This window comes from Cynara cardunculus, unplaced genomic scaffold (genome assembly GCF_001531365.2).
Source record: "Cynara cardunculus var. scolymus isolate 2C unplaced genomic scaffold, CcrdV1 Un_Scaffold_1441, whole genome shotgun sequence".
Classification (NCBI taxonomy): Eukaryota; Viridiplantae; Streptophyta; class Magnoliopsida; order Asterales; family Asteraceae; genus Cynara; species Cynara cardunculus.
In genome coordinates, this window is record NW_020200767.1 from 76,454 (window position 1) to 89,912 (window position 13,459).

Below are 13,459 nucleotides of genomic sequence, written 5' to 3' on the forward strand. Positions count from 1 at the left end.
GAGAGAGATGTAATGGCGGTGTAACCGCGAGAGACATAAATAAGTTTATGTGTCAGAACAGGTTTGATTCTGAACTGATTGTTTGGAAAGTATATTGTTCGTTTGAGAATTATACACTCACTAGACCTTTTTGGTCTAACRCTCAGTTGTTGGACTAACCTGTTTTGCAGGTCATCATACCTCGCAGGATAAAGAAAAAGGAAAAGTTTAGAATGAATGACATTTAGTTATTCAAACTGTATTATAAGAAAGTATTTTGTTAATCTGTATTTTGTAAACGATGTTATATTTTGTGTTATGAGTATGATGATGTGGATTATCGGTACATAGAATATGTGGGCTATTACAGATTTGGTTTGGCAAGAGGTGAGACGATGCAAAAATGAGGTTCCTTGGGCTAAATGGATTAGGTTTCATCAAAACATCTCAAGGCATGCTTGTGTTTTGACTTTTTGTTAAAGAAAGGCTAAGAACTCATGACAGACTAATGTTGATGAGGTTTTGGAATGTGTACTTTGTTGTAGTCATAGTGTCTTATGGTCACATTTTTATTAACTGTGACTGTACTAAAGAAGTCTGGGATATGTTGCTTGGTTTGATTAAAATGAAAGACCTCCTGGTGAATTTGGGGAATGACATGGAGTGCTGAGCTAGGTTTGTAAATAAGCCAAGCAGAGTTTGGGTACATGAAGCTATGCTGTTACTGCGGTCAAAATACAAAATATCGGTCAGGACCGATATTCGATATTTCGGTTATATCGGTGATATGTCGGTCCAAAATAGTGGTTAATATAATATTTCTTAGAATTATATATATATATATATAATATGAATGCATCCATAAACATATCATATGCATTAATTAGAGTTTAGAAATATAGTTTCAAAATCAAAACATCACATAAACAAGTCTCACAAAACAAAATAAGAGAAGTGTTCAAAAACGAGCTAATCGCAAGCAATAAGCGTGAACTGTGAAAGAACCGAGAAGATAAGAAGCATGAACTATGAAGAACTAAGAAGAGAAGAAGCGTGAGACCTAATATATGTGTTGACTGGTTGACCAAATAAAGAGGCCCAAAAAACTAAGCCCAACATGTAATAAAAAAAGCCCAAAATTTTGCCTTACAGAAAATCGTTATATCGGACCGATTTTTTCATCAAAATATCAGTGAAATATCAGCGATATTTTGACCGATATTTCACCACGGATATTTTTCCAGAGACTGATATCGGATATATCGCGATTTTAACATCATAGACATGAAGATTGGTGAAGGATCCCATATTCATTTATGTAATTTTTTAGATCATTGGCAAAATACTCAACACCATTGTCAATTCGGACTTGGAGTTGGGATTGGGACACATTAGCCACAAGCTTATGGAATTGTTTAACGACTTCACTAGACTCAGATTTGTTTTTGAGTAGGTTTACCCAGCAAGCACGAGTGTTGTCATCAATAAATGTAATAGATCATCGGGATCCATTGATGTTTAGAGTACGTGCTGGACCCCATATGTCACTATGGACTACACTAAATGGTTGAGATGGTTTGCAAGTATGGTTTGGTTAAATTTTCCAGGTTCGTTTTGCAAGAACATTGAACTTTCTGAGACCCCCTAAGGCCTTTATTGATAAATAGATTTGGGCACAAAGGATCCAAGTAATCAAAACTAGGATGACCTAATTATTGGTGCCATAACAAAACATTAGACTCGGACAGAGTAGAAAGAGAACAGTATTCCTATTGATGAGATTTGGATGGAGAACCAAGGAAATAGTAGAGACCATGGAAATCCTTAGCAATGCCAATCATCATCCCTGAAGACTGCTGCGAAAATTCACAACGTATAAAAAAACAGGTTACAACACAATTGTGATCCTTGAGGAGTCGGGTAAGAGATAGTAAATTAAAATGAAGGTTTGGCGTATATAAAACTGAATTCAGTTTTAGCTCACCGTAAATAAGATTCCCAGTACCAGTAGCACGATAAACCTTTACATAAGCAACTGTGATGGTAATACAATTGGTGGTTAGTTTAAAGCCTCTCAATAATTATATGTTTCCTGATTTATAATCAGAAGCACCTGTGTCTACGATCCATCCTTCAAGAAATGCTCTTCTTAAGAGAGACGTGATAGAGTATACTTACTTTGGTGTGCCCCATTACCTGCCAGAACTGCAAGAGGATTCTCAATACCTCCATTTGGGTGGCGGTGAAAGGGCTTGGAGATGAGATATTCTCTATAGAAGTCTCCTGGCATAGTGGTCCCCAAGTGGGGGGCTCGCACGACCGGCCAATAGACTCCTGACATATACGAAGAGTCATTTTAAAGAGTTATACTTCAGGGTTATTTCAAGAGTACAAGTCTGAAGAGTCATTCTAAAGAGTTAGATCACCGGAACTCTGAAGTCTGCTTTTTCAGACTTAGCTCACCCGAACTCTGAAGTCTGAACTCTTAAGTCTCTTTTTCAGACTTAGAAGTCTGAACTCTTGTCTTTTTTTAGACGTAGAAAAAGAAGTTTTAAGTCTTCTTTTTCAGGCTTAGAAGTCTGAATTCTGAAGTCTTCTACAAGTTTGAAGAGTCATTCTATAGAGTTAGCTCACCCGAATTCAGACTTAGCTCACCCGAACTCTAAAGTCTGAACTCTGAAGTCTTTTTTCCCGACTTAGAAGTCTGAACTTTGATTTAGTGGGACTGATTTTATACTTCAGAGTTATTTCAAGAGTACAAGTCTGAAAGGTCAATCTTCAGAGTTTTATTTCAGAGGTATTTCAGAGTACAAGTCTAAAGAGTTATTCTTCAGAGTTAGCTCACCCGAACTCTTAAGTCTTCTTTTCTAGACGGAGCACCATGCAGAGCCTCTGCATAGTGCATGCAAATCTTCTGGCTTGCCTATACAGAGCTTTGAAGTCTGAAGAGTTTTACTTCAGAGTTATTTCAAGAGTACAAGTCTGAAGTCATTCTTCAGAGTTATACTTCAGATTTATTTTCAATAGTACAAGTCTGAAGAGTCATTCTAAATTTACTTCTAAGTTTAAATTCAATTTACTGATATAGTTTCATTTCTAAATTTAATTTTTATTCGAGGGTTAACTTCATTTTAACTAATTATTGATGTATTCATTTCTAAATTCAAGTCTGAAGGGTCATTTTTCAGAGTTATACTTCAGAGTTATTTAAGAGTACAAGTCTGAAGTAGCATCGAAAGTCTGTAAGATAAGTTCGTGACATGATTTAATTTTTTTCAAATTACCCCGTGTAATACACGGGATCGAACCTAGTTATTAATATATATAAATATATATAAGACAAATATTATATATAGATATAAATAAAAGTTTATCGAAGTTATATATATTAACAGCGGGTTAGATTAGGTGAGCTAGGCCAACCCGATTTCAACCCTCTTAATTGGCGGTTTAGCGTGTTAGGTTTAATTGGGTTGGGCGAGCTAAGCGGTTTGATGGTCTTTTGTACACCCCTACCCCTATTTCAAACAATATGTGCCCTACCATACCATCTAAATGGCAACCCACCAATTTGAACCCCACAAGAAATCATGAACTTACAAATTAGTGTACTACATATCACACTTGTGTAGCATATCCCAAGCAAAACTATGCCTCCAACTTGGAAATTGGAATGTGTAACTGCAGATGTGGTTGGAAATGTAAATAATGCCAAAAAGCCTACAATAAGGAGATGAAATAGAAGTTCCGAACTATTTTCATGTGGGCATACAACTTTCATGCCTCTTACCACCTATGTTGTTGATAGGGTGCAATAGCGGCTCGCGGTCTTAAAAAGAATTGTAGAATTGCGGTGGTCAAAGCGGTCCTAAATAAAGGTGTCGAGAATTGCGGCATGATTCACCGCTAAATGGCCGCTTTTTACACAAAATATCAGTTCGCATAACCGCTATTTGTGGTTGGGTTACCGGCTTATATTTGACCTATTTAAAAGATTTGGGCTTTTATTTTGGACTTCGATTTTTTTTTAATGATTTAAATAATTTAATCCATCTATTTATCTTTAACGGTCAACAATTATAAGATTTAGGTTTTCAACATCATCGAGCACTCGACCACGTTTCCTAAATACTTCCACCTTCATTCTAGGTCTATTAGTCAATTTCTTTTTTATAATGATTACACATAATATGTTAACATATCCTATTTTATGAAATATATATATATATATATATATATTATAATTCTAAATATTTATATGAACGCCTATAACCCTAAACCCTAAACCCGTAACAGCATAGCTTACCACCGTGACTCGTTCAAGGGAAGGTCCACCAATGATTGCCATTCTCCCCCATTTTACTTTTTTCATCATGTGGGAATTAATTCTCTCAAAATCTCTACTTGCAAATCCAACGACCCCATATCCTCACGCTAGACAATTTCAATTTGCTAAAAATATCAAGTCCTTATTCCTTAAGTTAGTCAAATTAAAAGAGAAATTGAGGTATCAAATGCGATGGATAACCAAAAGTTTATTGGTAAGTTGAAAAATATGTTCCCACTTACAGTAAGATTATCATTAGGAAGTTGAATACATTTTCTCATCAACAATAAGATTGTGTATTTAGAATCATAAACATTAATATACATTTAAGAGCTTACAACAACCAATTCTAAACAAAACTCTAGACAGGGGAATATGAAAATTAAGAAAGCACATACCGTTCGCATTGTCGATTGCCTCAACAAGTACCAAAAGTTCCTCTAATGCACGACGATGGTCTTCCAAACTCAGAGATGAATTACTCAAGTCATCAATTGCAATTCGCATCAATTTTGCGTCAGATGGCATTTCTAATTTCTCTACGAGTTCCTAAATGTACAAAAACACAAATGGTAGACTAAAATGACAATTATTGTGAAATTAGGACTAGCATTCTACATAAAAACATATCAAATAAAAAAAGTAAAGACACGGAAGATTTGAAATTTTTTTGGAGAGAACAAATTTGACCACATAAACATGTAGTCAACATATCTTGTCTGGCCCTGGCCCTTTATTTACATAGTGAAGAAAGGCAAAGACTCTTAAGCTATCTAGTCAACACCCCATCTTCGGGCAGCCTTTAATCATCTCGATGAGCCTTCCCCTTGTGTATGTGTTTGTTAATTTGCATTCTGTGTGTGAGAGACAAAATATGTGGAGAAAGACTATGAGCAATCTAAACTTCAAAAAGTTAAATCATATTTGCATGGAGCACAAGTGAAGCGGTTGGGCTACCCATTTATAGATTGATTTGGGATTGTTAAAACCTAAGTCAGGTAGCGTACTAGGAAGTATTGATATCGGTGTTTGACTTTAGATCAAACACCTACAAAGATACCTAACAACCTATTAAGTCGCATGACATTCGTAACAACTAAGAGATTAAGCTAAAGTCAAATTGCATGAAGTACTTACAAGTTGCACGGACATAAACAGAGTAGGTGTCTTCACGGTCCAGTTGGGCAGTTTAACCCCCCAGACCACAAACCAAACCGTAGTGGCGATTTGGGAAATTTCAAACCGAGCAGTTTGACAGCAAGGGACCAAACCAATCAACAAAAAGCGTGTGACCGGTTTAGGCCAAACCGCCTCTTATGGGGCTTTAAACTAAAAAAACGTAAAATCTATATCCAAAATGAAATTTCTAGCAATTACACATTACTAAAAAAATAGTATATCGAATTATAAAAGAAATCTTTTGGTGTTTTTTCCTAAATACTTCTTAGGGAGTTGTTTCTCTTTTGTAAAAATAGGTAAGCCCATTTGAAAAAAAGTCAAGTCTTTGTATTTTTAATAAAGTTTTTCCAAGGGGTTCCATCCCCTTTTTCCCAAAAGAAGTAAGTCTTCCGGATATGAGAATTTGAACATTTTTTGTTCAATTTAGTTCATTCACCAGCACTAAGGCAAGTTGACCTTTTTGCAAGGGTATGTGACTAGGCAGTTGGATATTTTATGGAGAACAGGAAAGGACTATAAAAAAGCAGAAAAACATGTCAACAATTAAAGAGAACGTTTGTGGAATGTCTCAATGGAATGTCTCAAACTTGAGAAGAATAACCAAGGAAAGAGAATCACTAATCAAGTTTGCACAATTTCTGGTAGTACCTTTCAGGAGACTGAATGGTAGAAACTTTATACTGAATTTATATATTTAAGAACTTCAGGTAAGGATTGTATCATAGAAATGCCACGTAAGCAGGTGTAAAGGAATGCACATACATACGTATATATATGCACACGTGTATCAGGATGTATTGGAGTGTTATAGCACCACATAGATTACCAGGCCCCTGATAGAATCTATAGTGTTTTAGAACATCTGAATTCTTTGATTGTTCCATTCTAATCACTAAGTAAGCATATCAAGTATGATTCTCACCTTGATTTCCTTTTGACGTTTTTGTAGCTCATCTGTAGACAACTGCTGAACATCATGAGCTTTTAATTCTAACTTTGCAGGATCTGAGTGGCCTGCACAAATGAGCAGAAAGAAGCCACACCCAATTAGATAAATATAACATTCACAGCACTACAAGCTCTTGTTAATTATAAATAATAAACTAAAATTAAACAATCAGCAGCTCCAATGTCTACCCTACCAAAAAGTTGCAGAATTCCAGTCATAGAAAGAAAATGAGTGCATCATAAGCATATGAGTTATACAATATCGTCAAGGTTGGCTGCTGCTAGTGGACATCCTTGTAAATAAGTAAACTTCAAGAACTCTATGATTTGAAAGAAATATAACAATTTCCACAGATTGAACAAAATATATAGATAAAAGATACTGCTACAGGAAGTTTATAGATAGACACATGAGCATACATTTTATTTAGAACATAGTTGATAACTTAATTTCCTTTTACGAGCACTTAAGAGTCAGCCGAAACCTCAACTATTATGTGCAATTTACAATGGAGAAAGGGATGATCTTAACCTGCTTGAACCAACTTACAAACCGCATGTGGGCTTCCGCTGAATGCAATGTCATCAAGTGATATTGTCCAGTGTCTTAATCACAAAAGATTAGCAAATGCTATAACTCTGAAATTGGCACCTTGATTTTTAGTAGTATTAGGTAGAAGAATGTTCATTCTAAGGAACAGTAGAGATAGATGACTTGCACCAATACTAGGGGTCAAATGAACAATACATCGACAACAAGGGTTTGTGGAAACAGATTCCACTTGCAGGCTTGCTACAATATCAGGGTTTTTTTGTTTTTGGGTCAAAAATTTGAAGCTATACTCTAATGCAAGTGTAAAAAAGGAAATGAAAAGTAATAAACAGCAAGATGAAGGGCCATACAAGGGTTTCGTTATGGTGAGGCTTACAGTCAGCAAAAGCCAAAAGGGCAGGTCATTAAGTTTCCAGACCAAAAAATGCGGCCAACTAAAGGCAGATGCACTTAGAATACAAGTGGAGCGACTAACAAAGAAGAGGTACTAAAATATCATGTGGCCTTTTCACGTTTGTTAATTGACCATCACCTTCTCACTAGAAGGTCCAACGGTTTAAGATGAAAGTGACTAAACCACCAAAAATGATGTTGCCTCCTCTCTTTAATGTATCCAACCCTAACCATTTCCCAAATAGCGTCATTTCTTATCATATCAATCCTTGTGTAGCCACGCATCTGCCTCACTATTTCCATCAGCTGTTAGAGTTACAAACCCAAAAGAAGTGAACAAAGAGTGGCAACTTTGTAATATTCTAGTTTTCAATCTTCTACACATTAGCCTTTAGGCGTTCTTCTTATTTGTAACTTTTCTAGTCCTAAATCCAATTATATTCACAACAATGGATCCCATATGATAACATGGTTTTAAATTAATAAAAATATAGTTCCAACAAGCATGATATTGGAAGTCTCGGATGACCTAGGGTAGAAATTTTAGCTGGAAATGGTTAATCATAATTGATAATGTCATCCCATCCAATTTTTTAGATGGCCTGCTGGTCTCTTATCCCTGATGAATTTATCCATGGAGTTAAATCTCCTTGTCCGCAACACCACCTAACCGTCGGGTGCCTTGTTCCACCAATTCCCTGCCTCGTGCGATGCATCTGACCGGAGTTGCTTATAAGATAAAGCAACCATTGTTGACGCTCTGACTGGCAAGCAGAACTATATGGCAACAGACCTCCCACTTATGAGTTTACATTCTATACCCAAAAAAAAAATCTCTGGCAAGGAGATTTCTGGAGAACATTTTGAAAAAATGAGAAGAAAAACAAAAGTGATTGGGTAAAGCAGGATGTAATCGTTGGCTGTGTACAGATTTAATCGCTAATTACCAACTTTTCGTTGGTTTTGTAGAATGTTACAAGGTCTATCGGTGTTTTGCAACTTATATATCATGTATTATACAACTCAATCCAACACCATTGACTAAAGTTTTTTTTTTCTTTTTTGAACTAGAATTTAGGGGTAGAATATAATCAGAGAAGCGACATACAAAAAAACAATCGACTTCTGAGGTAGTAAGGTTCTTCTCATAGACATTAGAGAGGCATGTTGCGTTCCAGCATACCTATTGCCCACTGTAACATCCCATCGAGCGAAGGAAACCCGCCGTCGAGTTCATCATGGTCATCCAACGATTCGTCAGTTTCAGCGTTTCGAACCAGATGTCCGTCACCATTGGCAGTTGACCACAATAGGCCTCCAGAAGCCGACTTATTAACCCGCTCAGCCCTCGAGATCTCTACCGCCGTCACCACTACCATCAAGGCAAAGGTCAATAGACTCCGTCCCATTCTAAGTTAGAACTAGATCCAATGACTACGCTGGTTTCCCCTGTGATCTCTCGCTCTGTCTCTGATGACTGATCTGCTTGTTTGGGGCCTGATTCAGGAAATCGCTCGTTACCTGGGTTATTTTCTCTTCATATTGTGCCTCTATACCCTAGGTATTTTCCCTGGCAAATAGAAATCTGACCACGAAGCTTATTAGATAGAGTGAATTAGGGGCGGTTTGCTAACATCTAATTACCGACAGGAGGTTCTTAGTAAGAGGTGAAAGAGACGAGAGAAAGGAAAAGAAACGAGGGAGGGAGGGAGGGAGGGAAGGAAGGAAAAAGAAATTGTAAAGAAGGGAAAGGAAGGGATAATATAATTTTTTTATAATATATTTTTTAAAATTTATTTATCTATACTTATCTATACTATTTTATAATGCATTTGGTTAAAACTTTTAAAAACTCTTAAAACCTTTAAAACTCTTAAACTCTTAAAAACAACATTTTAAGCATATGGTACAACCTATTAAAGCCATATCCCTAAAACCAATCCTTCTTATCGCAACCCCTAAAACAAATTCCCCATTTTATCGTCATCCCTAATCTAAACCCAATCCCAATCGATTTTCAAACCAATGACCAGATATTTTGATGAAATCGATTTGGGTTATCGCTTCAAACAGATTATGAGATAGATTTTGATTTCGATTTCTATCTTATTCCTAAACCCAATTCAACTTTCTCGCCATCCCTAATATAAGGATCGATTTGGGTTATCGCTTCAAACAGATTATAAGAGATTTCGATTTCTGTTGACTCTGTTTACAGTTCGAGAATTTGCTATTATCAGTATACGGATTTTGAGGTACGAAGTTTCTTATTTTATCTTTTCTTTATGTTTCTTAGGGTGTCGAAATTAATGACTTCTGGAATTGTTCTTGTTTTGAACGATTACTGTTTAATAGCTTATAACTTTTCTGTTAGGATCTAACTATCTGGGTTGGTACATTGTGTAACAATCAGTCAATCACGCATTAATTTGATTGTTTTTGGATTTTAGAATTTTTCATCGAAAAGTTACTATTCTAGATTTGATTCGGTACTACCTCCATTCCATAGATTTGTGTTGTTGTCTTTATCTTTTTGGGTTTGCATCTTACTGGTGAAATAGAATTAAAGTTGGAGCTTTGTGTGTGTGATTTTTGTGTGTGTGTGATTTGTGTGTGTGTGGAGGGTTTAATGACCCTTTCAATCGTGTATTGCATTGCTGTTGACCGTGGAAAGTCATATGCCCCAACATTACGAAATACTATTGGTAAGGACCAGTAAATCTTTCCTCTTCAGGACACTACAATAACTATTGATTGTAAGCCGTTTTGTGAAATGTCACTTAGATGACATCAGGTTGTCTTATTAATGTTTTATGTTGTACTTCTATTTAAACTCTCAAAATACATGGAACATGATCTTTCTGGTCTTGTTGCTGTTTTCAAACTGAGTTCAACACTTTTTAATGTCGCTGAGTTTAACGCTTCAACACTTTCTAATGATTGTCTACTTCTGCAGGTCTTAATCAAACATCTAAACCACAACTCCACAAGTTCCAACAACTACGGCTCTACCTTCTACTGGTCGTGATCTCTTGACTTCGATTTGTTCACTAAAGCGGTGAAGCTCCAACAACTACGGTTCTACCTTCCATACAGGCTACAACACAAGTAGAGGAGGTATTGTTGCTTCGCCTGGTCAAAAGTATTATCTTCACTCTGAAGGCAATATAAACTMTGTCTGTTAAACCTTACAATTCAAAATTGATACGATCTTTCTTTAGATTTCAACATTAACATGTTGCATTTGCAGCCTTTGTTGCTAACGTAAATTTAAATATAGTGAATCACTTGAAAATATGTACGTTGGGATCAAAATACAAACTTTACCATGTTTTCGAAACAAAAGGAATAAGTATCAACCACTATAGGTTGTTTTGGTTTCATTTGACATTCTTTGTTGAAGGAAGCAGTTATTCAGGTAATGCAATTTCAAAGAACCACATAATCAATTGCTTAACTGACTCGAACTCCATCTGCATAGTAATGCCCTCTTATCTGAGAAAAAAGAAGCATGTTAAAAGAAGAAAAAAGAAGCATGTTAAAAGAAGAAAAAAGAAGCATGTTAAAAGAGACATAACTAGCTCAGTGTGAACTAATTACCTTAAGATCATTGTTCATGTTCTCAATAATGAAGTCAAATACAGCAGTCCTTTTGAACTCAAAGGCATGCCACTGAAGAAGACATCTATAAATAACACTAGCTGCCACTGGTTTTCCATCCTTGAATCCCAGGTTTTCTTTAATGCACCATGCAAGGATGTCAGAGTTCTCCTGCACCAAAAGTTTCAGAATGGAAATATCACACACAGATACAATGAAACACCCCAAAAATTTATAAAACAAAGCGAAAACTGGAATTTAATATAAATTGACCAACACGAGGAAAAAGGTACAACATTAACAAAGTAAAAAAGAAAGACATTAAATTACAACCTATTAATCTACACAATCCTATGTCTAGATTAAAGTCGGGTGTTTCCATTGCCTCCAACAAAATGCCGAATAGTTCAATAATTCAATGTTCCAAAACACCAAAAGCCTTAGTTACACAAGAAGCCCCATTTTCGAGACCACGCTCCCCTCAACCCATTTTAGTCCCGCCGCTAAAAGAACCTGACAACACGTCATTTCAAAAGAGAGTGTTAGGCTTACGCCTAGTGAGTCCAATCAATAACATAAAGGTAACTATAAGACTTTTTATGTGAATGTATATATATATATATATATATATGGAAGACGTAATTTTAAACGATATAAGAAAAGCAGTTAAACCAAAATATCTCGCGGATGAGTCAAAACATCCGAAGATGACGAGGGAGACCCGATTTACCGTTGATTATGACAGACACAAAGTAARTCATAGATCAACGTTATAGAGCATCACTCACAGGTTTAATACCATCGACATCAACCTAAACCAGTCATGTAGTCGGYMGTGATCTTAAGCTCTTTACCTCGGTAATTACACAATAATCACAATGTCTATTACCGAGTGAAAGTGAGAGGATGATTTGGTGATTACATAAAAATCGCAATGCCTATCACCAACTTACACCATCATTCCCACGAATAAAATAAAACGACATTCATGTCTATAATTCCATCACCTTTTAGTGGCATACCCAAAACTCAACATTTTTAGCATATACATATCTATACATTACTAAGACTTTGCATAAAACCCTTAGTCCAATAGAGTATTCCCATTCGCCAATGTCATTTCGAATATAAAACGTATGGTCTTAGTGTCTTATGGCCAACAATATTTGAAGTGGGTGTTTTACCAAACGATTATACCTTTTCCCAAATTCATCTTTTCAATATGGGCGGGATCCTTAAGTTAGTTCTTCGTTTAAAGAGGTCTCCATTTCCAATCAAGTAAGTGACTTCATCTACCTAAAGTTCGAGATAATCCTAATGCAACATACCAAATATTGTAAAGTTTTATTTGTGTAAGGTTCCAATATTAAGGTAGATGAACTCACATTGTAGGATTTAGGAGAAATCCCAAGTCTTTGAATTAAAAGGTAGACGAAAGGGAACTCAAGAAATAGCAAAGAAGACGGAGGAAAAACACAGCAGAGTTGATGTCTCTGGTGCTGCTGTTCGGCGACCGACTGAAACCGAAGAAGTCGTCGAGGGGGGTGCAAAGTGGACGGGGTCGCGGCTCGGTGATGGGGTGGCTGACGCTAAGGAGGGTCAATCCGGCGACGATTGCAGCTCTAGAAAAGGGGGGTCGATGCTTGGCAGCGGCTTCTACAAGTAGAGGATTTCTCTTCACTCCAAGAGAAAGAAACCGTCCTCTTTTTTCTCCTCCCTCTTTTTTTTCTTTTTCCTCTCCATCCTTTTCTCCCCCTTCAAGACTTATCTTCCCAAGATCATGTAGAGGTTAAAGACTCTCAGGGAAGGAAGGAAACCATAGTGGGGATGATGATTACTAAAGTGAAAGGGTAGGACAACCCAAAAGATAGTAGGTACCCCCCTTTATGACACTAGCACTACTCTACTGATATCATTACCCCTCTCCTTTTCCTAAAAAAAGATTGTTTAAACAATAATATATAAATATATATATTATTATATAAATACACACACACTTAAGCTTTACAAAAAGGAGAAAAATCCRGGTGTTACAATCCTCTCCACCTTGGGTTAAATTTYGTCCTCGAAATTTAGTTCACTCGAATAAGTGCGGGTAACGCCTCTTCAAGTCCTCTTCCRCTTCCCAAGTCACATTTGATCCTCGATGATGCTTCCATTTTACCTTGACCATGACAACTTCTTTGTGCCTCAACACCTTGATCTTGCTTTCCAAGATGGCTTCTGGTTCTTCCAGTTGCTCTTAAATTCAGTTGCTCTTAAAGATTTCTTAAATAACAACCTCTGGTTTCAAAAGATTTCCTTTTGAAAGAAATCTTTAAGAGCAACTGAATTTAATCTTTCTGCCTCAGATTCCTTTAGGGCCTTAGTTTTCTTTTCTAGATCCTTAGTTATATGCTTGTTCAACTCTAGAAGTTTATCTTCTTCTGATTTCCTAAGGGCGCTTATGCGAGTCTTCTCTTTCGCTAAGTCATCTTTTT

General features: G+C 36.4%; 1 protein-coding gene across 1 annotated transcript in view; it reads right to left on the reverse strand.

The window, feature by feature from the left end:
* Positions 1–9,067, reverse strand: part of LOC112502450 — an 18,269-nt gene extending 9,202 nt beyond the window's left edge. Inside the window, exons 1-3 of the mRNA XM_025106358.1 lie at positions 8,563–9,067; positions 6,408–6,499; positions 4,705–4,855 (exon numbers count right to left, since the gene is read on the reverse strand). Of these exons, the coding sequence (XP_024962126.1) occupies positions 4,705–4,855; positions 6,408–6,499; positions 8,563–8,788 (469 nt within the window). The 5' untranslated portion in view covers positions 8,789–9,067. The remainder of the gene's footprint in view (positions 1–4,704; positions 4,856–6,407; positions 6,500–8,562) is intronic.
* Between the last annotated feature and the right edge of the window lie 4,392 nt (positions 9,068–13,459).